The sequence below is a fragment of the Cricetulus griseus genome, chromosome 2 (genome assembly GCF_003668045.3).
Source record: "Cricetulus griseus strain 17A/GY chromosome 2, alternate assembly CriGri-PICRH-1.0, whole genome shotgun sequence".
Taxonomy (NCBI): domain Eukaryota; kingdom Metazoa; phylum Chordata; class Mammalia; order Rodentia; family Cricetidae; genus Cricetulus; species Cricetulus griseus.
This window is the reverse complement of record NC_048595.1, coordinates 177,888,587-177,913,559: the sequence shown is the minus strand read 5'-3', so window position 1 is coordinate 177,913,559 and position 24,973 is coordinate 177,888,587. Positions and strand designations below refer to the sequence as shown.

The 24,973-nt window shown below is 42.4% G+C and overlaps 1 protein-coding gene across 1 annotated transcript; it reads right to left on the bottom strand.

The window, feature by feature from the left end:
- Positions 1-1,379: 1,379 nt before the first annotated feature.
- On the bottom strand, positions 1,380-16,326 carry Slc26a2 (solute carrier family 26 member 2). Its single transcript, XM_027402798.2, has 4 exons — positions 16,164-16,326; positions 9,890-10,015; positions 6,137-6,859; positions 1,380-4,247 (listed from the first exon to the last, which is right to left on the bottom strand). The coding sequence occupies exons 3-4, from the start codon at positions 6,833-6,835 to the stop codon at positions 2,727-2,729; spliced, it is 2,220 nt and encodes a 739-aa protein (XP_027258599.1). The 5' UTR covers positions 6,836-6,859; positions 9,890-10,015; positions 16,164-16,326; the 3' UTR covers positions 1,380-2,726.
- Between the last annotated feature and the right edge of the window lie 8,647 nt (positions 16,327-24,973).

Below are 24,973 nucleotides of genomic sequence, written 5' to 3'. Positions count from 1 at the left end.
TGGAAGTAGAGGCAGGAGGTCCAAAAGCTCACAATTACCCTCAGCTACTTAGCAAGTTTGAGGTTAGCCTGTGCTACATAAGGCCTTGTCATAAAATACACAGAGACAAAGGCACAGTCTGTATTTCAATTAAATGTTCACCATTTAGCAACATTCAGGGTTTTACATTTCTGTAAACAGAAAATATTTTATACTCTTAATGTTCTGAGTGAACAAGACAATTTACATGAATATGTTTAAAGCATCAAAAAGAAATGGAATTTTTTGATGTTTTTGTTGTTGCTACTGCTAGTGGTAGTAAATTAGGCTTTGGTTCTAGATTTGTTTCCTTCAATTATTAGCAACCAAATCAATTTTAATTTTTGATGTTAGGAAGATCTCAACCCAAAGATGATTACAACAGTTTCTAGTGCAATCATGTTTTTAAAATGGCTATTAAAAGCAGGATCCTGTTTGCTTTTGTGGGACAAACACAAACCATAACATAATTTGAGAATTTGCTCATGCATGTGTAGAACTCCAGAACCTATTAGAGCCACACTATAAACACATGTCAGGCAAAGGGCAGATATGTTCCAAACACTAAACTAAAATTCCTTTTCTATGCTGCTGATGTTGAATGGATTATAGAGTTATTTTAAACATGTACTTTAAAAAATGTGTGTGTGTGTGTGTGTGTGTGTGTGTGTGTGTGTGTGTGTGTGTGTGTCCCACAGGGGTCAGGAGGTTAGATACCTTGGAGCTGGAGTTACTTGGGTCCTCTGCAAGAGTAGCAAATACTTTTCTACTGAGCGATCTCTCCAGCTGCCACTAACATGTACCTACTAGTCTCTCACTGAGTATTAAACATCTGTAACAGTCTTAATTCCAACCTGGCTTGAGGAAAGGCCAGGAGGGATTTAAAAAAAAATTACTGAGATACAGTGATCTTACAATGCTGTGATCTTACAATTCATAAAGCCAGAGAGCCAAACAAAAGAACAAGCAAGCAGCAGTTAACATTTCTGAAATTCTAGAGCAGAGTTCATGAGGGATGTCAAACTCCATGGCAATGTGGTCTTTATCAACTTAACCAACCACCTAGAAGACAGAAAGCCAAAATTTCTACTCTGAAACTTCTTTTGGGATCACAGAAAGGTATTTCTCACATAAGAAAACATGAGTGCAATGCCAATAGAAAAGCAACGGGGGCAGTTTTTGAAGAGAGAGAGAGAGAGAGAGAGAGAGAGAGAGAGAGAGAGAGAGAAGAGAGAGAGAGTGTGTGTGTGTGTGTGTGTGTGTGTGTGTGTGTAAAATTGCCTCATGTTAAATTTCTCACAGGAGATTATACCCAAAAAGCACCCTGAATATAAGCCAGGCAATGATATTACAAGGCAATTATGGCATGGGGACTTGAATGACTTGGGTAAGTGTTTTAATCTCACATAGGTTAGTCCTCTATGCCTCACTTGGGTGAACTTTTCTCACCTGTCAAAGTGCTTTTCTGAAGAAAATACTCAATTCATAACCTGTGGCCAGCTACCGAGAATGACACACCAGCTAAACTAGGGTTCTGAGAAGGTTCAAAGTACTCCTGCACACAAGTTAAAACTGGTCACCAACATCAATATTTATGATATGCCAACAGTAAGCATCGGCACTGTTTTAATGATGTTGCAAAGCAATTATGGATGTTCTTTTGGAAGCACTCTATCACCTCTATAGTCTTCTACAAACAGCTACTTCGATTTAAAAAAGACTACCAATGCCCAGCAGGTCCTTGCTAAAATGCCACAGTGGTTGGTTGTTGCTGGTGGTGGCATTTCTTAAGGGAAACTGTCATTCATTCATTCATTCTTCTTTTGTTTTGCAATCTCTCCTTGAGAATGCACAAGTCCAATTACAGTGATGCAAGAAGCTGCTGAGCCAATATTTTGCTCTGCTTGACAAGACTGTTACTAATTCAGAAATACCAACTTAAGACAGATTCCAGGTGAAAGCATTAGGCAAAGTCAAGGGGGAGACAGAGCCTGACAGTAGGCAAATTCTCAGAAGCAGATGGAGAGGAAGAACAAAGACTCCCACTGTTTATTTCCTTACCTATTTCTTCTAAATAAAAAGGCATGGCTAAAACATCAGATGTTTACAATAAAGTTCTGTATAATGTCAGGCTGGCTGTCAGGACCAGATCCTCTTAAGAGACTATGTCACAGTTTCTGCTTGAAGGAGAGGAAAATGGTATTTCTAACTACCAGCCAGAAATCTTATTGCTGTCTGGGAACCAAACGCAAACAGAGAAACACCAGTGAGAACAGAACTCATCTAGTTAGGCCCTCATGCTTCACCAGCCTCAGGACCAGCAATACTGCCTTCCTTCACCTCTCCACAGAGTCATGCAAAGGCTCCAGTGCATGTAAAGCAAACCCCAATTTCACCTCTGTCTTCCTGGAGGATGGAGTTCAGATGTGCAGTCCCTAAAGTAAGGTGATCAAGTTTGGGGGATGCTTTACAGTTCCATTCCATTTATACTGGACCCCCAAGAATGCTCATCTGCATGAAAGTCTGAAGCCACAGCATTTTCTTCTTTTTGATTCTACCCAACTATAAGCTCTACTGCATGTGAGACTATCAAAAGGCTATTAGCTTCAAAGGAGAACTATTCAAGTGTACACCACTTTCTCCTTTCACAGTAGAAAATGTTGCACGTTGAAACTGGCAAGACACTCTTCTTCCTTTCATTTACTTTCTCAGTCACCAGAAAGACTCAGGCCATTGAGAACACACACTCCTTTCTGCTTCTGAGAGTCCACTGCAAAAGCCACTGCTTCAGACAAACTGTAGAAGAGAAGATTGTCTTCTTCCTTTTTGCAGTATTCTCCTCTGGTCAAAGAATCCCTCACAGAAGGATTGCATTGAGCCAGTAAAACCTGGATGCCAATGGCTTCATAATCCCTTCGGACTTCTTTTAGTGTGTGGATCCCTGCTGTATCTAAAAACTGTATTGCACTGCAGTCAATCACAATAGTGTGCAGCTCCAAGGGATCATGGGAAAGCTGCACTGAAACTTCATCTTGGATGCCACTGAAAATCACGGTTTCCTCTTTGAGCTTCCTCTTTGCTGCTTTCTTCCAAGCTGCCTTTACCAAGATAGGGTTCAGAGTTTTTTTGTACAAAGAAGATTTAAAGCATTCTTTGTTTATGTAGTAGAGAGGGGCTATGAAGCGGAAAACCTTGATGCCTGACTTGGTCTGAAGGTTCTTGTAAGCAGAAATGGATTCAAAGGTTTCAGACTCTTCTTCCAAACCAAGCAGTGAAACCTTTGGCTTCTGAGTACGGAGGATTACACAAAACATAGAAAAACAAACTCCAACAAGCAGGCCTATTTCAGTGCTCAACAGAGCAGAGGACAGCATAGTAACAAACCAGATGACTGTATCCATTCTGCTAACCCTCCACATCTTTGGCAGGTCTCTAAATTTAAGAAGGGCACCCCGGAGATTTACAATAGTGATCACACCAAGGACACATTTTTGAAGGGAATAGAATAAAGGAGCTATTACCAGAAGGACCAACAAAAGAACAAGGGCTGTCACTATAGCTGACAGCTGGGACTGGCAGCCTGTAGATTCTTTAACCAAAGTCTTTGCAAGAGCTGCACTAGTAGTTATGCAGTGGAAGAAGGAAGGTATGATATTGCAAAAGCCAATGGCATACATTTCTTGATTTGCTTTGACTGTGTAGCCATGTTTCTTGGCAAACATCTCAGAAAGTGATACAGTGATAGCAAAACCAATGATAGAAATAGCTATTGCATCTATAGCCACATTAGGAATTAGGCTCCAGTCTGGTGCCTTGGGTGGCATAAACCCAGTGGGAATATGTCCAGCAATACTGGAATTATATGTCTCATGTAGTTTTCCAAAATGAGAAGCTAATGTGGCTGCCACAACGACAATGAGCTCGGTTGGAATTGGTGCCTTGAGCTTGTCCTTGAAGTGTTCATTGAGTTCTTTGGTAGGCAAAAGGACCAGAAGACACAAAAGGCTGGTGATGAGGTCACAGACATTGGTCTTATGAATGTTTCTGAAGATGTGGATCCAGGTAGTGATGACTGAGCCTATACCATTGCTCCGAGGAAGGCTCAGCCCGAGGAGGTACTTTGCCTGAGATGTGAGAATGGTGAAGGAGGCACCCGTGACAAACCCACTCAGTAAGGCATCTGAGAGGTAGACAGAGACAAAGCCCACTTGAAAGAAGCCCATCGCTACCTGGAAGGGAGCATATGCAAGTGTTAAACAGAGATGGGAATGAGCTCCTCAGATTAATAGCACCCTGGTCTTCCTTGCATGGCAACAAACCATCAGAGTACCAGCGTATGAGAGCTAAAAGAAACACAATCATATATGACTTTTCATGTCACAAGGCAAGGAAGCTTGCCTAAAGTCATACTCACTAGTCCACCTGTAATGAGGACTTGGGTGTCATGGCATCTTGTGGTTTTGTTCCCTCTCCCTCTCCCTCTCCCTCTCCCTCTCCCTCCCTCCCTCCCTCCCTCCTCCTCCCTCCCTCCCTCCCTCCCTCCTCCCTCCCTCTCTCTCTCTCTCTCTCTCTCTCTCTCTCTCTCTCTCTCTCTCTTTCTTCCTCTCTTCCTTTCTCCTTTCCTTTTCTTTTTCTTTTATTGGTTTTGGAGCCTGTCCTCAAACTTGCTCTGTAGACCAGGCTGGCCTCAAGCTCACATAGATCCACCTGTCTCTGCTTCCCGAGTGCTGGGATTAAAGGTGTGTGCCACAATCGCCCAGCAGACTTGGGGTTTCTACCTTATACAATAATTTAAAACTGGAACATAGTTCAGCTTGCTTTCAAAGAGTATTTTCAAGGTTCCAAACAAATGTATACAAACTCAAATTTAAGAAATTTTTCTTCTACTTAAGAAAATATTTTCTCCAAATTAAAATTATTACCATAAAATGGAGGTTTTTAATTTTAATTTTGGAGGCATGGTCCCAGGGTAGCCTTGAACTTTGATGACCCGAAACTCCTGATCTACCTGCCTCTACCTCTCAAATGCTAGGATGTAATACGGGCATATAACACTATACATCTGAAAGTAAAATTTTAACTGGTTTCACATTAAAACTGAATCACACGCTCTAACTCCTCTGAGTCAGAAACACTATCCTTTCTGCCCAAGTCTGAAGAATTCTACTACCCTCCACCTAATCTTAGTGCAAAATACTAAGAAAGCCAACGTGGACCCTAGGCAACACAAGCCATCACCCCCTTCCTTTCATCTCTCCCACCTCATCCAAGTGCCAACTAAAGCCAACTATTCTTCCTGGATCAAATGCCTACAGTTGAGAGCAGGTTTGATATTGGTATTGATTTCTGGATGCTAAAAGGCAGGGGCATACTCATAACAGCAAATTAGCAGGTTCCATAGGAGACTCGAGACGGTTTTAATTTGTAATTGTTTCTCTTGGCTGGTAAATGATGATCCTCAACTTCTCCTCTCCCTCTTCATCAATCCAAAAGAACTACTAAATTTAGCAGAAACCTCTCACTGGAGAAGCTATTCTTAAGGAAGGCAGGAGCTGGCAGTAATTTGAATGACTCTGGCACCCCTCCCCAATCTATCACCCTCCTGTCTGACTACTCATGGCAATTTGGCTAATAATCAGGCACACATGAGCTTAAGCAAACCCAGTGTTTCCGACAAAGTAAGTTAAGAATTGTACTAGCTGGTCTGAGGACCCTTTCTGGTCTAATTTTGTTTTTAATAATAAAAATCTGATTGTCAGCCTCTGCTTATGAGACAGCCTAGGAACAGGCAAGAAGCCAGCCCTATTTAACCAGTGGAATGTGGAGTTTGGCTTTGGGTTCTACCATTCAAATCTTCAGCATTCAGTAAATGGTAGCTTTACTACAACCCCTAACAGCCCCCACACCAGAGATTTTGTGTATAGTGATTACTTTCGCCAGAAATAACTAATTGCTAAGTCTCTCCCTCCCTTTTTGTCCTTTGCTGGTGTCTCAGGGTCTCACCATGTAGTTTTAGGACTACAGGAAACCAGGCAGGCCTCAAATTCAGAGATCCTCCTGCCCCTACGCCCTGAGTGCTGGACCACCACACCCAGCCTAACTGTTCATCATTTCTTACCTGATAAACTCCAGCCATGAAGGTCACAGTGCTGCCAATTTTAATTGCATAAGAACTTTTGTTACAAAGTCTGTCTAATGTCTGGTTTACTAATTCGGATCCATTTGAAACCACTGCTAATGAAGATGATGTAGTAGCAATGTCAGGGCAGGCTTTATGTACTTCTCGGTCAACTACTTCACCAATCATAAGGCACAGTATTCCAAAAATGCCCACAGAGATGTGGCGTGAGGTACCAAACAGGCAATAAATGATGCTGGCAAAAAATGATGTATACAGACCATAGATAGGCTCTTGGCCAGCCAATAGGGAGTAAGCAATAGACTGGGGCACCAAAAGTATGCCCACAATCAGGCCAGACATCATATCACCTAAAATGTTTTTCTTGAGGTCGTACTTTGGGAGCCACCGCAAAACAGGAAGGAAATCAAAAATCATATTTCTGACTTTGCCTGAGCTACACTGGCAACTCTTCTGCAGCTTTCTGATGACAACTTTTTTGATGTTAATATCTGGTTTCTCTTGAGGTTCCATGTGAATCCTACGATAAGGTCTGCATCCATCATTGGTCTCCAACTGCTTGACGTCATTGCTTGATCCCCTTTGAGCCTCCAGGGGGACCTCAGATGGACTACTGTAGGCTTCTTCAGGTAAGTCCCTCGGTGAAAGGTCATGTTGCTCTTTATTTTCCAAAGACATTTCTGGAGATAGATGTTTTACTTCCTACCCCGGAGAAAATGTATATGTTAACTTATAAACTAGTTCCCAGTATTAGCAGACCTACTTATTTATGGGGTAGGCTTATTCTTTTGAAGCAGGGTTTCACTATATATAGTGTTGGCTGCCCTGGAACTTGTTATGCAGACCAAGCTAGCTTAAAATTCATACAAAGCCACCTGCCTCTGCCTCCTTCATAATGGAATTAAAAGCATGGGCCATTAGGCCCAGCCTTGTGTGTGTGGGGTAGATATTTCAAATATCTACTCCTTTATTGAGCCTCATTTGTCCTGGCGTGGGAGAGGTCAGGGAGAAAGGCCAGAAGTAGACTATAAACAGGAAGTCACTGGGTTGGTACAGAACTTCTTGAGAACACTAAAGATTCTCCTTTGTATTTTTCTGGATCCCCTGAAGATTTTTCTCCAAAAATATATCAAGGCAGCCTTTCTCCTTCCCATATGCTACCAATGGTCTTCACAGGCTGAGTAGAGAAGTAATGTTGTCCAGAACTTCTACTTGGAAGATACACAAGTGACCCTACATCTCTGGGCCCTAAACTCCAGACCTAGTGCCAAAGGATCTACCACTAGGAACTAGAAGAAAATAAATCAAAATAAAAAGCCAAAAATAACAAAAAAAGAAAACACAACAAAAGATGTTAAAACAACAGGAAAAGAACCAGGCTCCTAAAGGGGCATAGTAAATTGTCAGTGAACATGGCACAAATAAGTTCTGTGAGCTTAGCCTAGTGTGGTAGTTTGAACATAACTTGCCTTCGTAATCTCATATGGGGTGGCACTAGTAGGAGGTGTGGCTTTGTTGGAGTATATATGGTCCTGTTGGAGGAAGTGTGTCACTGTGAGGGCAGGTTTTGAGGTTTCCTATGCTCTGGACACAGTGTCTCAGCTGACTTCCTGTTGTCTTTTGATCAAGATTTAACCATCACCATGTCTGCCTGCACTCTGCCATGCAATGATGATAATGGACTGAACCTCTGAAACTTCAAGTGAACCACCCCAATTAAATGTTTTCCTTATAAGAGTTGCCGTGGTCATAGTGTCTCTTCACAGGAATTTGGACTTTGGATTAGGAAAACAGTGGAATACTTTAAGCACTGTTTAATGGGCTGTACTAGTAGAAGCAGGGAAGACAATGGTGCTAAGAGCTATTTGAACTGTGGAGATCAAGAGGTTTCAGAGGAGAAAAATGTTAGTATGTGGCCCAGAGACAGTGTTGTGATATTTTGGTGAAGAAAGTGGCTGCTTTTTGCCCTAGTCTAAAGAGTATGAGTGAGGCTAAAATGAAGACTTTTGAATTAATTCCATCGGCAGAGGAAATCTCAAAACAGCCTGGTATAGAGTTATTATTGGTAACTCTAATAAAGATTTATAATGAAAAAGAACAAACTGAGCAAGGTAAATTACAAAATGTAAAATTTGAGGAGAAAAAGAGTCTCAGGAAGTGGAATGGAGCTAAGTCCTGTGTTCAAGGAGATAAACAGATTAAGAAATGGAATAAAGGGAGTGGTGACCTCAGGGAAATATCCCACCCAGCTAAGTTTTCAATTTATGAAAAGGAATTAAGAAAACCTCTGAGGCCAGGGATGTGTCAGTGGTGTCCCTGAAAGGAGACCTAGTAGAGTCCATTGCTTGAAGCTGTGAAGTTGAAGCCTGGATTGCCTTAGAGAACCCAAGTTGTCAGAGATGCCAGGATACTGGGATACCTGCTGAGGAGAGCTGCTAACAGGGAGTGAGCCAGCCCAAGAGAAAGTGTGCTGCAGGCAACAAAGCTGAAAGGAGTTGGAGATCTGAGGAGTGTTTTGACATCAGACATAAAATACAGTCTAGAGTTTGTCCAGCTGGTTTTTGGTCTTGCTTTGGTCTAGCATTTCCTTACTATGCTCCCTTCCCTACATTTTGGAATGGTTATGTATATCCCATGCCCTTATATGTTTGAAGTATATGATCTGCTTTTTGATTTTGATTTTACAGGGGATTACAGTTAAGAGTTTGCATCGGTCTCAGAAGAGACTCTGAACTTTGGACTTTTAAACATTGTTGAGATTGTTATAAACTATGGGGACTTTTGAAGTTGGACTAAATACATTTTACATTATGATAGTGTTACAAGCTTATGGGGGCCAGAGAGTGGAATACGGTAGCTTGAATGTTTGAATTAGCCTCCATAATCTCATAGGGAATGGCATTATTAGGAGGTATGGTTTTGTTGAAGTGGATGTGGCCTTGCTGGAGGAAGTGTGTCACTGTGGGGGCAGGCTTTGAGATTTCCTATGCTCAGGATACTGCCCAGTGTCTCAGTTGACTTCCTGTTGTCTTTTGATCAAGATTTAACCAGCACCATGTCTGCCTGCACTCTGCCATGCTCCCCACCATTCTGATAATGGACTGACCTCTGAAACTGTCAGTGAGCCACCCCAATTAAATATTGTCCTTATAAGAGTTGCTGTGGTCATGGTGTCTCTTCAAAGCAATAAAAACTCTAAGACACCTAGCATGGCCATCTCTCTGTCAAGACCTTAATCATTTTGTAAAATCCAGCTGGAATACTACCATTACTAACATCAGCAACTGATCCCCTGAGCTCAAATGGATCAGTCTCCCTCAGTGTCCTGTGGCATTCTGTACCTGTTAATCAAGCAGGAGCCTCTGCAGCTCCTGCAGGAAAAGGTATGCCAATCTGTCCACCAATGTGGTCACCACCAAATATAACACTGAGATGTTCAAGTCAATCAAAGAACAAACACATTGTGACTATGCTCAAACAGAGGTAAAATAGGTGGAGGATTCTGGATGTTCTGAATTGACAGGGGAAAAAAAGGACCTTTGTCAGGTTCTAACAGACCTATCATTACCAAGGTGTTACAATCTAAGAGTCCATATCCTATTCAAAAACACAAGACACATAAAGATTACCCATGTTTCTTTAACTTAGGTTGAACAAGAGAAAAGCAGTAATTATTTTGATGGTCTTTAGGAAATCCAGAAGGGGAAAAGGCTGATGTAGAAGACTACTCACCCTGAGAAAGTCAAATTAGTAGGCTGGTCCTCAACGCAGCATCCGTCTTCCCACTGCCTGTTTACCTGAGCCTGTTTGAGTGATTTTCTGTCTGGGACAGTCTTTGGTCAAGGGGCTTTTCTAAACCTAAGATAAGAAACAGAAATGTTAAAACACTACTACTACTAATAATAATAACAATAACCAGACCTAAATTTCACCTCTATGGTTGCTATAGGGAAGAAGGAAAATAAGAACAAATTTGAAAAAACTCCAAGAAACACAAACTAGAATCAAGGAGAAGTGCTAAAAATGAGAAAACCAATAGAAAGGACAAATTCCTTTGACCAGCTGGCCAGTAAATTTGACAGAGTCAAAGAAAGAATCAATGGACTCAAAAGATAGCTCAACAGAAATCACCGAACCTTAAAACAGTTTAATAAAATAAAAAACAAATGTTTAATATAACAGAATACCCAAGAGTGACATATTAAACTATTTAAACACAGAATTAAAATCCCCAAAAGGAAGACAGAGAATGGGCAGAGGAAATATCTCAAAGTTTGATGGCCAAGAATTGTTAAGCAATCATGAAACACTGAAGTAGAGGTCTGAGAATCTTGAGACTATTCAGAAGGACAGACAGAAAAGCAAAACCCAGTACGTATCTATCACTGTTGCTCAGAGAACACGTCTGAAGACACACGTCACTTACACAGGGAAAAAGATGGAATTACAGTACATGTCCTGGAACCCATCTGTGTCACACTGGTCAGATTACTAAATCTGGGCAGACCTGACTACAGTGCTGCTCCTTTACACGGATTGTTCTGGGAAGATTCCTATCAAAAGTTCAAGGTCACCCTCAGCCTATACAGCAAGTTTGAGGCCAGCATGGTTCGCATGAAACCCCATCTCAAAACAAACCTAATTTTGTGTACACATACATATATATGTATAACACACACACACACACACGCGCGCGCGCGCGCGCGCGCGCGCGTGTGTGTGTGTGTGTGTGTGGTGTGTGTGTGTGTGTGTGTGTGTGTGTTCTCATAGCTATGACCCTACATTTCATAACCACTGTGACCTGCCTCTCTGGAAGAAATAGTCTTTTAACATTATGAGGTCAACAATTTAGATCTGTGTCTTTGAATTCTGTCAAGGCTTCTATCTACTACTAAATGTCTTCCTTCTAAGAGCAAATCCATCTGCCTCTATTTTGTTTTCCCTGTGCACCCATGTGCCAATCAGCAGTCCACAAACACTAAGCAGCCGTTGCTGGGTCACAGTCTTTTCCTGACATCTCTATTTTCTTTGGGAAGGGAGCAAGTGAAGTGCTGGGGCTTGACCCCAGGGCCTCATACATACTGAACATGTACCCTCATAAGACACGCTCTGAAGACAGCATCTTCAAAAGTAGTGCTGGAAAAACTGAGTATCCAATGCTCAGGAGAAGGAAATTAGACCTTGCACAAAACCTAAGTCCAAATGAATTGAAGACCTCAATGTGAAGCCTGAAACTGTTAGGAGAAAGTATAAGCAGTACCCTACAAATACTAGGAAGAGACTTTCTGAAAAGGACTCTCTTTGCCCAAGAATTAAGGCCAATAACTGACAACTGGGTCCTCATAAAGCTAAAAAGCTTTCTGCACAGCTAAACAATCAATCGGGTGAACAGGGAGCTTGCAAAATGGGAATCTTCACCAGATATATATCTGATGGAGAATACCCAGAAGATATAAATAACTCAAAAACAAAGAGGGGGAAAAAACATTCAAAATGGGCTTGGGAATCTGAACAGAGTGTTCTCAAAAGAAGAGATAGAAACATGTTCATCACCCTTAACAATTATGGAAATGCAAACCAAAACAATGTTTTGAGACTTTTCTGACTCTAGTCAGAATGGCTACCATCAACAAAACAACCTACAACAAATACTGGAAAGGATGTGAGGAAAAAGAACCCTCATTCAGTGTTGGTGGGGTTGTAAACTGGTCCAGCTACTCTGAGAATCAGTGTGGAGAATTCTTAAAAAGCTAAGAATAAATCTACCCTATGACCCAGCTGTGCCACTCCCTGGCATATGCTTGAAGGACTCAACACCCTACTACACAGATGCTTACTTGGAGGACCTGAGCTGGGATCTAGCATGGACAGGACTATTGGCTGCTTTCCTCCCATGGAACCATGAATAGCACCTTCTGGTATTATGAAAGCTAGTCCTCAGGGAGTATTTATTTTCCAGTTATGTTCATTTCTGCTCTATTCACAATAGCTAGGGGATGGAAATAACTTCAATGTCCTTCAATATTTGAATGGACAATGACAATGTGGTACATATACACAAAGGAATACTATTCAGCTGTAAAGAAAAATGAAATTAGGAAATGTTCAGGTAAATTGATGGAATTAGAAAGTATTACATCGAGAGAGGCAACCCAGACCCAGAAAACAAAAGGCACATGTTCTCACTCTCGTCTGTGGTTTCTAACCCCAGCCCTTCAGATGTGAATATATATCACCTGGAGTTCACACAAAGACCTGAAAAGTCAAAAGAGATTCTAGGAGGAGGAGGTGGAGCCCAAGAAAGGGGAATAGCAGGATATAGGTTTCGAGTTGTTGGTAGGGCGTACAAGAGTCACCCAAAACAATATAGGATACTGGGGCTACCCTTCGTCGCCTCCCAGATATTGGAGGTTACGTCCCTATTGTTGCACTGTGCACTTCAGACACAAGACCCAGAGAATCCACCTTTGATCTGACCCGAAAGCCTCCTCCCTGAGGACTAGCTTCCATGGAACCATGCAAGCTTCCAAAGGAGGGAACCATCAACAATCCTAGCCAGCTGTGATGCCTGTGAACCATAACGGTGATCAACATAACAAGATACAGGGGTAATAATGGCACTCATAGCTTGGTGGTAACCAACAGTCATCTAATTGGACTTAAAACCTGCTGGCAGGAGGAATTTATGCCTGATACTGTAAACCTAGCCAAACACCTAGGGCTAGTGAAGTCATGAATCTCAGAGGAGGACCTACTACTGTCAGTTTACTAATCCAGCATAATTCCTAAAACATCATTCTAAATACTTACACAACAGATAGGTGTAGCTGGCACCCCCCCCCCCCATTAAAGAAGGTTCTCTTTGCAGCAGATGGATGCAATTACAGGAAATCACAACACGTCAAAATTCAGAGAACAACTGATTGGACCCCAATGGATACATTTACAACACAACTCCCACACCTAAGGCTCAGGGAACATCATGGAAGAGGGGGCAGAAAGACTGTAAGAGCCAGAGGACTTGGAAGTCAGTTGTGAGATGATCTCATAGAAATGTTGGGGAAGCTTCGCTCATATCTCAACAATATGGCTGCCTAAACAAGACCCAAACAAGGATGACACCAATAGACATGTCAACATGGAAGGAAGAAATTTTACTGGGTCCTACCCATAGACAAAGAACTACAGCCAACCAAGGAATGCTAAAAGTGGGTAAATTAGTCTTCCCCAGGGATGAGCCTCCAAACTGGTTATCTAATACCAAATGGTCACCCCTGAAATCATATACAAGTAATGCTAAACAAACTCAGTACATTGTATTTATATATATGCATGCATTTATAGATCTATGTAATAATAACAGTTAAAAAAAAGAAGGCAAAAAGAAGTGGGGGACATTGGAAGGTTTGAAGGGAGGAAATCATATAGTTACATTTAATTAGAAATAAACATAAATTTATAGTCATATGTATGTGTATATATATATATTCATGCTATACTATACATGACTTTTTCATTTAAGAAGTTTATTATTGTATGTGTACATGTGCTGGCACATGAGTAGGCTGGGGGACAACTTCGTGGAATCAGGTCTGGATTTCTACCCCCTTCCACTTTTATATGAGTTCTGGGGATTGAAGTTAGTAATCAGACTTATGCAGTAATTGCTTTTACCCATTAAACCATTTTGATGGCCCTTTATTTTCCCAAAACTGGGTCTCACTGAACCCAACGCTCACAATGTTAACTAGGCTGGCAGGCCTGTGGGTTCCTGAGATCCTTCCATTTCTGCCTTGCATGACATTTACAGTGGTCATGGCCAACTATTACATGGGTCTTGGGAATATGAACTCAGGTCCTCCTGCTTGTATAACTAGCCCTCTTACCCACTGAGTCATCTCCCCAGCCCTCATTTGTTTTATATTATAAGCATGTACCATTAAAATTCTTTCATTCTCTACTAAGAGCAACAGAATAAAATTTATCTCTGTGTTATAATCTGGTTAACATAACAGCATCCCAGATGAGTTCAACCAACCTAGCTCTGGCTCCTTCCATAGCTTGTTTGTTTTCTTCTAGCTGGAATGCTCTTCCTCAATTATATATTCACACCTTGTTCTTTTTTTATTTCTCTCAAATGTCACCTTACCAATCAGTTTCTTACTAAACAGTGTGTAAATTAGCTCCCTGCCATCTCCAGATATGCCTCTTGGAGCCATCCCCTTCTCTTTGGCTTGATGTTTTCCCCCGTGCCACCTCATATTATACATTCACTTAAAAATTCATTTTAATTATGTGTATGCATGCGTGTATACGTGCATGTGTGAGTGTGAGAGAGTACGCCCTTAGAGTAACGAGTGGTTGTTAGGCACCCATAGGGTCCTGGGAACCTAACTCAAGTCCCCTGCAAGAGCAGAACATTATTAATCACTTAGCCATCTTGCCAGTCCCTATACTTAACTTTAAACTGTAACCTCAAATTGCTTGCCTAACACCTATTAAGTGCTTCACAAGTATTTGTAAAGTGGATGAATGACAGTTTAAGAGCTTTGCAGGAAGAAAAGGGAATTATTTCCTTTATTCTAATCTAACTCACAAATGCAAAGGGAATTATTTCCTCTATTCTCATCTAACTCACCAAGTATGTGTACCTCTTTGTACAAGATACTATAATCAAGACTGCATCAAAACACTATAGTTCGTTAAAAACTACTTGGGTTTTTGCTCACTCAAAGTTTAGACTATCTACTTTTCAAACTTACCCTAGGATACAATTTGGAGCTCTAAAGACCTGAATATGTTCATATCTAGCTTTTCCTCTAGGAGGCAGCACATCACAGAACAGTGATTTCAGCATAGCTTGCTGATAAAAATGCTAATTCTTGGGCCTGCCCTGCAAATCATAGGAAAACAGAAGTCTCGGTATTCTGGGTGATGCACAGCTAATGAGCCTAGGACAGAGCTGGAAAACCAGTAGGAGAGATCAGATCCCAGCTACCGTTCAGCAGCTTTGTGATACTGCATTAAAGCTACTCATCATCAATTTCTGACCTGTAAAATGGAGAGATTACCAAGTATCCCACACAAGTGAAGATCTCAGAACAGTACAGTACACGAGCCAGATATATTTTTGCAACACATAATAACTATTATCCTATGTCTCCAGCAATCCTTAACATTCTTAAATGACCCTTCATTGTTTTACTGATCTACTCTCTCTCTCTCTCTCTCTCTGTTTTTTTTTTTTTTTTTTTTTTTTTTTTTTTGCTGTTGTTTGTTTGTTTTTTTCAAGACAGGGTTTCTCTGTGGCTTTAGAGGCTGTCCTGCAACTAGCTATTGTAGACCAAGCTGGTTTCGAACTCAAAGAGATCCGCCTGCCTCTGCCTCCAGAGTGCAGGGATTAAAGGTGTGTGCCACCAAGGCCCTGTTTTTTACTGATCTAATTTTAAAAAACAAGAATCTCTTCTATATCCAACATAGTATATCACACTGGTTCTAGATGTCTCATAAAGAATCGTGGGGTTCGAACTATGAGCATAGTTCAGCACACTTAGGGGAGGCCTCAGGTTCAATCCCCAGCAACCCTACAACCAAAAAGAGCCGTGAGGCAAGGAGGAAAACTAACACTAGTATAGTGCCAGAAAGAGAACTTAAGGCTGAATGCTTCTAAACCACTGATGAACCCCAATTTGTGAAAGGCAAGGACGCAGTCTGACGCTGCATTGGGGAAAGGTGGGGCTCACTTACTAGCTCTGCCATTTTAGGTGACTTTTTAGTGTGTCCGTCCACCTATCCACTGAAAGAAACTCAACTCCAGTAAGCGCAAAAGGATTTCTGTACTGAGTGTAGGACCTAACCAGGAGTGGAAGGTGGAGATGGCTCGTGCGTTCCAGTACGCACACCAGTCCACTGCAGGTCTGCCAGGTGCGGGGAGGGCAGCACCTGTCCCGTTTGGCAGCAGACGCCCTGCAGAGCGCGGCGTTCCCCTCCCGCCTCCTGTCCTCACCTTAAGGCTCCGTCTCCGTGCCCAGGCTCCCGCGGCGCGTCCTCCCGGTAGGACTGGGCTGCGTGGACGCTGCCGCAGGGGCATAGGCGGCCCGGCTGCGGGCAAGCCTGCCTTTAACCCCCAGGCCACCGTCCCCGCCCATGGCCCGGCCCCAAGGAGGCGGCCCGCCATGGAAAGGTGCGGAAGGAGCCCAGCGAGCGCAGCGGCGTGGCAGTCATTTGACGTGGCGGCATGACCGCCGGCCAATCACCCCGACTAGACAGCGACCGCCCCGCCCCTCGGTCGCTCGCTTCCTCGCGATTGGCTGTTCTGAACTGCCTGCCACGCATCAAAAGTCTGCGAGTCATCCAGGGATCCCGCCAGCAACTGCATGGGCTGGAGCGGGGCTGGAGCCTCTGAAGGCTTCCAATAGCCACAGGCCCTTGCCCCTGACTCTTTCTCCACCGAAGAGCCCAATAACCAGAGGGTGCTTTTAAAGGTGTCAATGGAAATGTAAAGATAGATATGAAATTTCACCCCAACTCTTGTTTGGCACCTCCATGGCTTTTCATGATCTGTGCTGGCACCACCACAATCGTTCATTTCTGCTGCACGGAGGAGAGATTCCTGCCTCAGCATTCCAAATGCTGGGATTAAAGGTGTGCACCCACACCAGGCCCAACACATTATTTTATTCTGTCCTCAGAGCTAGAGGAAATACAATATTATGATTTTTCTCCTTTTAAAATATTTAATGCTTCAAAAGTTTTTCTTTATTACATCTATTTGTGGGGGGTGAGGTAGAGGGTACGAGTGTGGAGGTCTAATTGGTTCTCTCCTCTCTTCTACCATGTGACCATGTGGATCCTGGAGTCAAATTCAGGTTGTCAGGCTTAACAGTAAGCACTTTTACCTACTGAACCATCTTAAAGCTGGGTCTTAAGGGGATTTTGGTTTTGTTTTGTTTTTGTTTTGAGACAAGGTCTCTGCATCTCAAGCTATTCTTGAATTCATAGTAATGCTGCTTCAGTTTTCCAAGTGCTGTGATTAAAGACATGAACCACACCTGGCTGTGATTCTCTTTGTATAGTGAGGAAATATGATTCAAACATTGGGTGAGTTTCTTTGGCCCTACAGGTAATAAGTGACATTAATAAGTGACAGAATGTGACAGTAATAAGTGACAGTACAAAGCTGTCTCGCTCCCTCTCCCTCTCTTCTTCCCTCCCTCCCTCTCTCCCTCCCTCCCTTCCCCCCTTCTTTTCTCCTTCCTTTCTTCTTTCCTCTTTTGTATTTTCAAGACAGGGTTCCTCTGTGTATCAGCCCTGGCTGTCCTTGAACTCACAGAGATCTGTGCCACCACTGCCTGGCAAAGCCCACTCTCTTGAATCACATTAGTAAATAAAAACCTCCATGTTCTCTCATCCCTGAACATAATAGACACTGGTAAAGTTTTGTCAAATTTAGTAAAGAAATTCTTTCTTATTCTGTATCAATCTTTGTTACAGATGAAGAAATTGAGAGTCATGATATTCATCAAGGTATTATTCATCAGGATGATGCCACCAACAAGTAGTGGTGGAACAGAAATGAATTTTGAAGTGGAAGCTATTAGATGACTCTCAGCTATGCCCAGTGCCAGGGAAGGTGCCAGAAAGAAGCCCTGTGTCAGCCATTGTGGCTTTCCCTCCTATTTCCTATTCCCAGCTGCTGCTTCCTGTTGGATCTGCCCACTCAAAACATTCCATGGAGGGCTGGTGAAATGGCTTAGTGGTTAAGAGCACTGGCTGCTCGTCCAGAGGACCTGGGTTCAATTCCCAGCACCCACCTGTCAGCTCACAACTGTTTGTAGCTCTAGTTCTAAAGGATCTGGCACACTTACACATACATAAATGTAGACAAAAATGGCAATGCACATAAAAATAAATAAATTTACTGAACTTTGGTCTGAATGCCTGGTACTCCAGTGATTCTGAACAACTGCAGGGTCGGGGGAAGATAACCAGTTTCCTGGCTGCTGCTGAGCTGCCGATAATTGGCTTTAACAATGGGTCAGCAGGCTGGCCATGCAGCACCTAGATCTCTTTAACCTGTCTAGGCCTGAGCATTTTCCCTTCCACTGGTCTTCAGTTCATGGAAGTTGTGGCAGCAGCCTTAGAGTCAGATGTATAAGCCATTATTCTGTCCTAAACATCTCCATCAAAGAGTAACTCATGGTACATATCAGCTGGGGGCATTGTGAGCTAGGCTCCTGGGCTCCAACTTAGAGAAGACTCAGTGCATTTGAGGGCCATGCCATCTTGAATGAGAAATATGTGGTAGCAAAGTGGAGTCATAGCCAGAAAGGCTCTAATGGGACTGGCCAAACAGATGTTCCCATGGTCAGAGGCCAGGCCATTGGTTATAACAATTGGGATGGAATGTCTTTCCAGCACTGTGGGGTGGACACTTGGAACATGTAAACTTTGATTTGGAGAAAGAAGAGAAATGTGATTCTCACACCCAGTGTGAAGGAGCACACATCACTTATTATAAATGTTTAGGTACAGAAAATAAGCAGTCACGGCCACAGTATCCAAATTGCTTTCAAGAACACAGGCTAGGAACTGTGGGAAATGGACACTCAAAATGAAATGTGATCTTGGCATTAAAATATTGACTTTTGCATTATTTATTTAAACTCTGCCGGATAGCCAAGACAATCTTAAAGGATTAGAAACGGACTTGTTCTCTTTCTGGCCAAGAGTTTGATTAAGCAGATAAGAAAGTGATCAAACAAATATACAGACATTTAACTATACAAGTGTTCATTAAAAACATGGGCTGGAGAGGTGGCTCAACAGTTAAGAGCAGTGGCTGCTCTTTCATAGGACCTGGATTCAGTTCCCAGCACCCATATGATGGCTTATAACCATCTGTAATTCCAGTTCTAGGGGAATTGATGCCTTCTTCTGAACGCCAAGGGCACCAGTCATGCACATGATGTACATACATGATATATAAACACTCATATACATAAAATGAAAAAGTCTAAAAAACATCAACAAAAAGTAGGGTATGGTGGCACATTCCTGTAATCCCAGAACTTGAATGGCAGTAGAGACAGGAGGATAGCGAATTTGAGGTCAGCCTAAACTACATAGTAAAACCCTGTCTAAAATAAAGATGCTATGATGGTTAGTTTTTTTTTTTAATATTTATTTATCATGTATACAACATTCTGCTTCCATGTATCCCTGCACACCAGAAGAGAGCACCAGATCTCATAACGGATGGTTGTGAGCTACCATGTGGTTGCTGGGAATTGAACTCAGAACATCTGGAAGAGCAGTCAGTGCTCTTAACCGCTGAGCCATCTCTCCAGCCCTTATGATGGTTAGTTTTAATTACCAACTTCACATGAAGTAGAATCATCTAGCAGTCATGGCTCTGGCTAAGTCTGTGAAATATTTTCTTGATTAAACTGATTGAGTTGAATTGTTGATGTACTTATTGCCTGTGTATATGGTATACAGTTTTTGTACTTATTGTATATAGTTTTCTTATATTCGTTATACCTTTTTTATTTTTAGACGAGAAAGGGGAAATGTGGTGATGTCTTATTTACACTCTAATAAATAAAGCTTGCCTGAAGATCAGAGCATGGAGCTAGTCACTAGCTAACCACAGAGGTCTGGAGGTCTGTACAGACAGACAGGAAGTGAGATGGCTGGGCAGAGAGAGGAATATAGGTGGGATGAGACAGGAACTTGATCTCTTTTGAGTCTGAGGATTTCATAGAAGTAAGAGGTCTAGTGGCTGGCTGCTCTGCTTCTCTGATCTTTCAGCTTTCACACCCCCCCCCCAAAAATGATTGAGTTGAGGAGATCTGGACATTGTGGGTGATATCATTCCCTAGGCAGAGGATTCTGGGTTGTGTGAATTGAGCAAGCATGCATACAATAATTTATTACTCTCTGCTCTTGGCTGTAGATGTAATGTAACTAGCTGCTTCAAGTTTTATTTCCTCCTTCATCCCCATAATGATAGATTGTAACTTGGAATTGTGAACCAAATAAATCCTTACTCCTTTAAATCACGTTTGTCAGGATCTCTATCACAGTAACAGAAAATGAAACTAAGACAGCTACTAAACAAAACACACACACAAATAAAAAGCAGCCTAAACAACCATTGAAAATTAAATAAATTATAAAACATTAAATAAATTATGATACAGCCACCCAGTGAAAGTCAATGAGGGCACTGAAAATCAACTGGTTAAGAAAAATATCTAATGGTACAGGAATATATACACTCGTTATCAGATGTAAATCAAATGTAAAATAATGTATTGTGCAGCCATAGTTTTGTTTAAAATTTATGTGTTTGGGAAAGAAAGTTGGGGGCCGGGGAAGTAGCTCAGTTGGTAGAGTGCTTGCCTCACACACATGATGCCCTGGGTTCAATCCCCAGCACTTCATGGTTGTTCATGACTATAATCCCAGCACTGGAGGCAGGAGAATCATAGTCAAAGAATCCTCAGCTACACAGAGAGTTTGAAGTCAGCCTGAGGTAGATGAGAGACTTTTAAAAAGAAAGAAAAGGGGTGGAGGAGAAAGAGACAGAAGGGAAAGGAAGGAAGGTGTGTCTCTAAGTGGTAACTGCTATATTCTTTTTATTTGCCTGTATTTTTCAATTTCCTATATCATAAAAATGTACCTGTATGTGTATTCATGTACACTATAAAGAGAGAGAATAATACAAGTTTATTTAAATGAAAGGAGCCAGGCATGCTAGTGCATAGCTATGGTACCAGAATTCAGTAGTCTGAGACCTGGTCTCCAAAAAAATCAGAGAGAGAAGGGAGGAGAAGGAGAACCCAATGGCACTTGGAAAAAAGACAAGAGATAGCTGGGCTGTATTATGGAGATCCTACGTCAAAAGAATTTTTTTAAAAAAGAAAAGAAAATAGGAGAGAAATGGGCATAACTGCAACTGCCTATCCTCATTAATTTTTATTTCCCATTTGATACATTTAGAATCAACTGGGAAAAGGGTCAAACTGGCCTGTGGCTATTCTGTGATTGTCTTGATTGATAATTGATGAGGAAGGGCCCAGCCCACCGTGGGTGGCACCACCCCTAGGCAGGTGTGGCTATGATATATAAGAAAAAACTAGCTAAGTAGGAGCCTGTAAGCAGTGCTCCTCATGGTTTCTGCTTGAGTTCCTGTCCTGATTTCCCTCAATGATGGACTGTGACCTGGAAGTGGAAGCCAAATAAGCTCTTTTCTTTCCCTAAGTTGCTTTTGGTCAGAGCTGTTTTATCGAAGCAACAGAAAGCAAATGAACACTGCTTCATACTTGGCTTACATGATCATTTTTAATAGCTATGTTTCCTGAGACCCAGCTGCCAGTTGGTCAAGACATAATGTTCCCAACAGTTCTATTAACAAATGCCACCCTTATCAATAATTTGCAAATAGGGAAATTGAGACAGTAATTTAAATAATTTTCCCTAAGGCAAAATTTGTTCTCTGAAGGAACAGGATTCAAACTCAGCTCTTTCTGGCTCTGGTGCCTAAATGTGTATGCCCGCCCACTGCCTTTCCAGGCTTTTGTCAAAGGCATACTTGAGATCTCATTTGGCTGGGCCTTCCGGGAGGATCCTGATTTTCTATGGATGTGTTTCTTGTGCTGGAATGGAATGTTGGTCCTTAGTGTAGTGGGTGTTAGTATTCAGGCATCTGTACAGGCCTGTCCTTGGGGTTCTGACAGGACACGCCCTCACCTGCAGCCACTAAGAGCACCACCTGTGTATGTTCACTGTGTTCCCTTTTTAAAAGGGCCCTGCCCACCTCCCTTCTTTCTCTCTTTCTCTCCCTCTTTCTCTCCTCCCTCTCCCTCCCCTACTCACTCTTCCCCTCCCTCCTCTCTCTCCCTCCCTCTCTCTCTCTCCCCCCTCTTTTCCCCCCTTTCCCCCCTTTCCTCTCTCCTGCTGCTCCTGTCTCCAGAGGCCTGTCTCCCTCATTTCCCCTTTTTATGATCCCTTCCCCTAATAAGAAACCCCTCTGCTTGAACCCTGTCACATGGCAGGCACCTTTCTTAAATTACAACAGTGGTGCTGAGGTTGTGGACCTTGAAGGGGTGAGGCATAGTTATCTGTGGGGTACAGATAACTGGGATGTACCTCATAAAAGGGTAGTGTCTTTTTTGTTGTTGTTGTTTGTTTGTTTTGTTTTGGTTTTTGAGACAGGGTTTCTCTGTGGCTTTGGAACTACCTCTTGTAGACCAGGCTGGTCTCAACTCATAGAGATACATCTGCCTCTGCCTCCTGAGTGCTGGGACTAAAGGCGTATGCCACCAACTCCCAGCTAGTAATGTCTTTTTTTTTTTTTTTTTTTTTTTTTCCGAGACAGGGTTTCTCTGTGTAGCTTTGAAGCCTATCCTAGCACTCGCTCTGGAGACCAGGCTGGCCTCGAACTCACAGAGATCCGCCTGCCTCTGCCTCCCGAGTGCTAGGATTAAAGGGGTGTGCCACCAACGCCCGGCTGGTAATGTCATTTTTAAGGTACACTCAGGCAACAGATCACCTAAAACAAGTAAGCTAAGCTCCAGAAACCTTCTGGCTTCCTGTTCGTACTCTCATGATGGTCAGAAACTAAGATAGCTTTCACCACAGTACTGGATTCATGAAATTTTAGAACTGTGACCTAAATAAACCTTTGTTCTTTGTAAATTCCAGTCTCAAGTATTTTTCTGTGGTCCTAGAAAACAGACTATGATATATCCAAAGTTCCTAACTTAAAAAAAAATGATTATAGAACCCATTAAGAATTTGAGCCTTGCTGGGCAGTTGTGTCTCACACCTTTAGTCCCAGCACTTGGGAGGCAGAGGCAGAGGTGGGGGGGAGGGGGATCTCTGTGAATTTGAAGCCAGCATGGTCTACAAAGTGAGTTCCAGGACAGTTAGGACTGTTACACAAAGAAACCCTGTCTTGAAAAATTAAAAAGAAAAGAAAAAGAAAAAAAAAAAAAAAGAATTTGAGCCTAGCTGGAGAGATGGCTCAGTGATTTAGAACATTTGTTACTCTTGTAGAGGACCCAGGTTCAATTCTCAGCACCTACATGGAGGCTTGCAATCATCCCTAATTTCAGTTCCAGGTGATCTGAAGCCCTGCTCTGAGCTTTGTGAACACTGGGCACATACGTGTTGGCAAAACATTCATGCACATAAGATAAGACAAAAATCTAAAAGAAAAAATCTTTTGGGGCGACAACAGGATGTCTAGAAGAGGAGTTTTGGTGAGGGTCCAGTGACGACAGTGTGCCAGAGGCCAGAGGACTTGAACCAGACCAATGATACATTCCAATGAACATTTTGTGGTTGGGGCTGATTGGACAAAGAAGTATACTGTGTGACACACTGAAGCACCCAATGCCACCAGGATGAATGAATAGGTGCTGGAAAGACGGAGGAGCAAGGTAGGTTTTTAAAAATTTTTTGTCTTGTTTTTATTTTTATTTTTTTGAAGTTTCTTTGGGGGGGTTGATGCTGTATTGGTGAGGGGAGGATATGGAGGGAGAGACTGGGAGGTGAGTGGGATTAGGGTGCATGATGTGAAATTCCCAAAGAATCAATAAAGAATTGTGTTTAAAAAAAAAGAATTTGAGCAGGGGGGGGCGGGGCGCGAAGCAAGGTGAAGATACGGGCAAACCTTGACGACAAGGCTTACCCATGTTGCCATGAGGATTCCAGGTTAGATCCTTAACCTAAAACAGAAATGATGTTCCAAACTCAACAGGAAATCCATCTAGCTGAATAAAATTAGTGAACAGTAAAGTCAGGCAGGAATTGACAACAACTCTAAGTCAAGGGCAAGAATAAATAAAATATGAGAGTGAGCCAAGGTATGTGTAAAATGAGGGTGGAGCCCTGCAAAGTTGTCCAGCAATTCTAGAGGCAGCTGTGTTGTCAGGGAGACATGCCTCCATGGCTTCCTGAAGGAGGTGGGGTTTAATTCTAAGACAGAAGGTCTTCCTTCCATCAGGAAATGCAAGCTAAAGCAGCACTTAATGACAGTAGAATGTCATGTACAAGGGGACACTGGCTGGCTCCTACAGAATTGCAGTGACGCAGAGACTACCCAGCCTTTCCCCACTGGTCCTCACGCTGTCCTGTTCCCATCATGCGGTGTGGCTTACATGTTTTTCTTCTTGCAACAGCCTCCTTACTGCTGTCCTAGCCCGAGTCAGCTTTCCATGTACATGCTGATGCTTATCATGTTTGAATGTCCCCCATGGGCTCATAGATTTGAGTGATTAGTCACCAGAGAGTGGTGCTATATAAAAGGATTAGAAGGATTAGGAGGTGTGGCCTCCTTGGAGGAAGTGAGTCACTTGGGGGTGGGCTTTGATGTTTCAAAAGCCCATTCTACGCCCACTTTCTCTACTAATCATATAGTTCTCAGTTACAGCACTAGCACCTGCCAGCATGTTGCCATGCTCCCTGCCATGATGATAATGGACTGACCCTCTGAGACTATAAGGTAGCCCCAATTAAATGCTTTCTGTTATAAGAGTCGCCTTGGCCATGGTGTCTCTTCACAGCACTAGAACAATGACTAACATAGAAGTTGGTGTCAATGACATGGGGCTTACTACCTATACAGTGAGTCAAGTATTTTATAGTTAAAATGATGAAAAATAACTGAAAAACTATTATCAAATTGGACACATTACCATTTGTGTGTGAAAATGTAATTTCTGTCAGTTTCCTATGGTTCAGCTTAATGTTCACTTTCATGGCTTTGTATTATATAGTATATTATCTCATTTAATCCCACACAAT

Excerpts from the sequence above, each read along its gene's own strand:
- Slc26a2 (XM_027402798.2), bottom strand. The coding sequence starts at position 6,835 with ATGTCTTTGGAAAATAAAGAGCAACATGACCTTTCACCGAGGGACTTA. Across the intron at positions 4,248-6,136 it reads TCATGGCTGGAGTTTATCAG|GTAGCGATGGGCTTCTTTCA; the intron begins GTAAGAAATGAT and ends GCTCCCTTCCAG.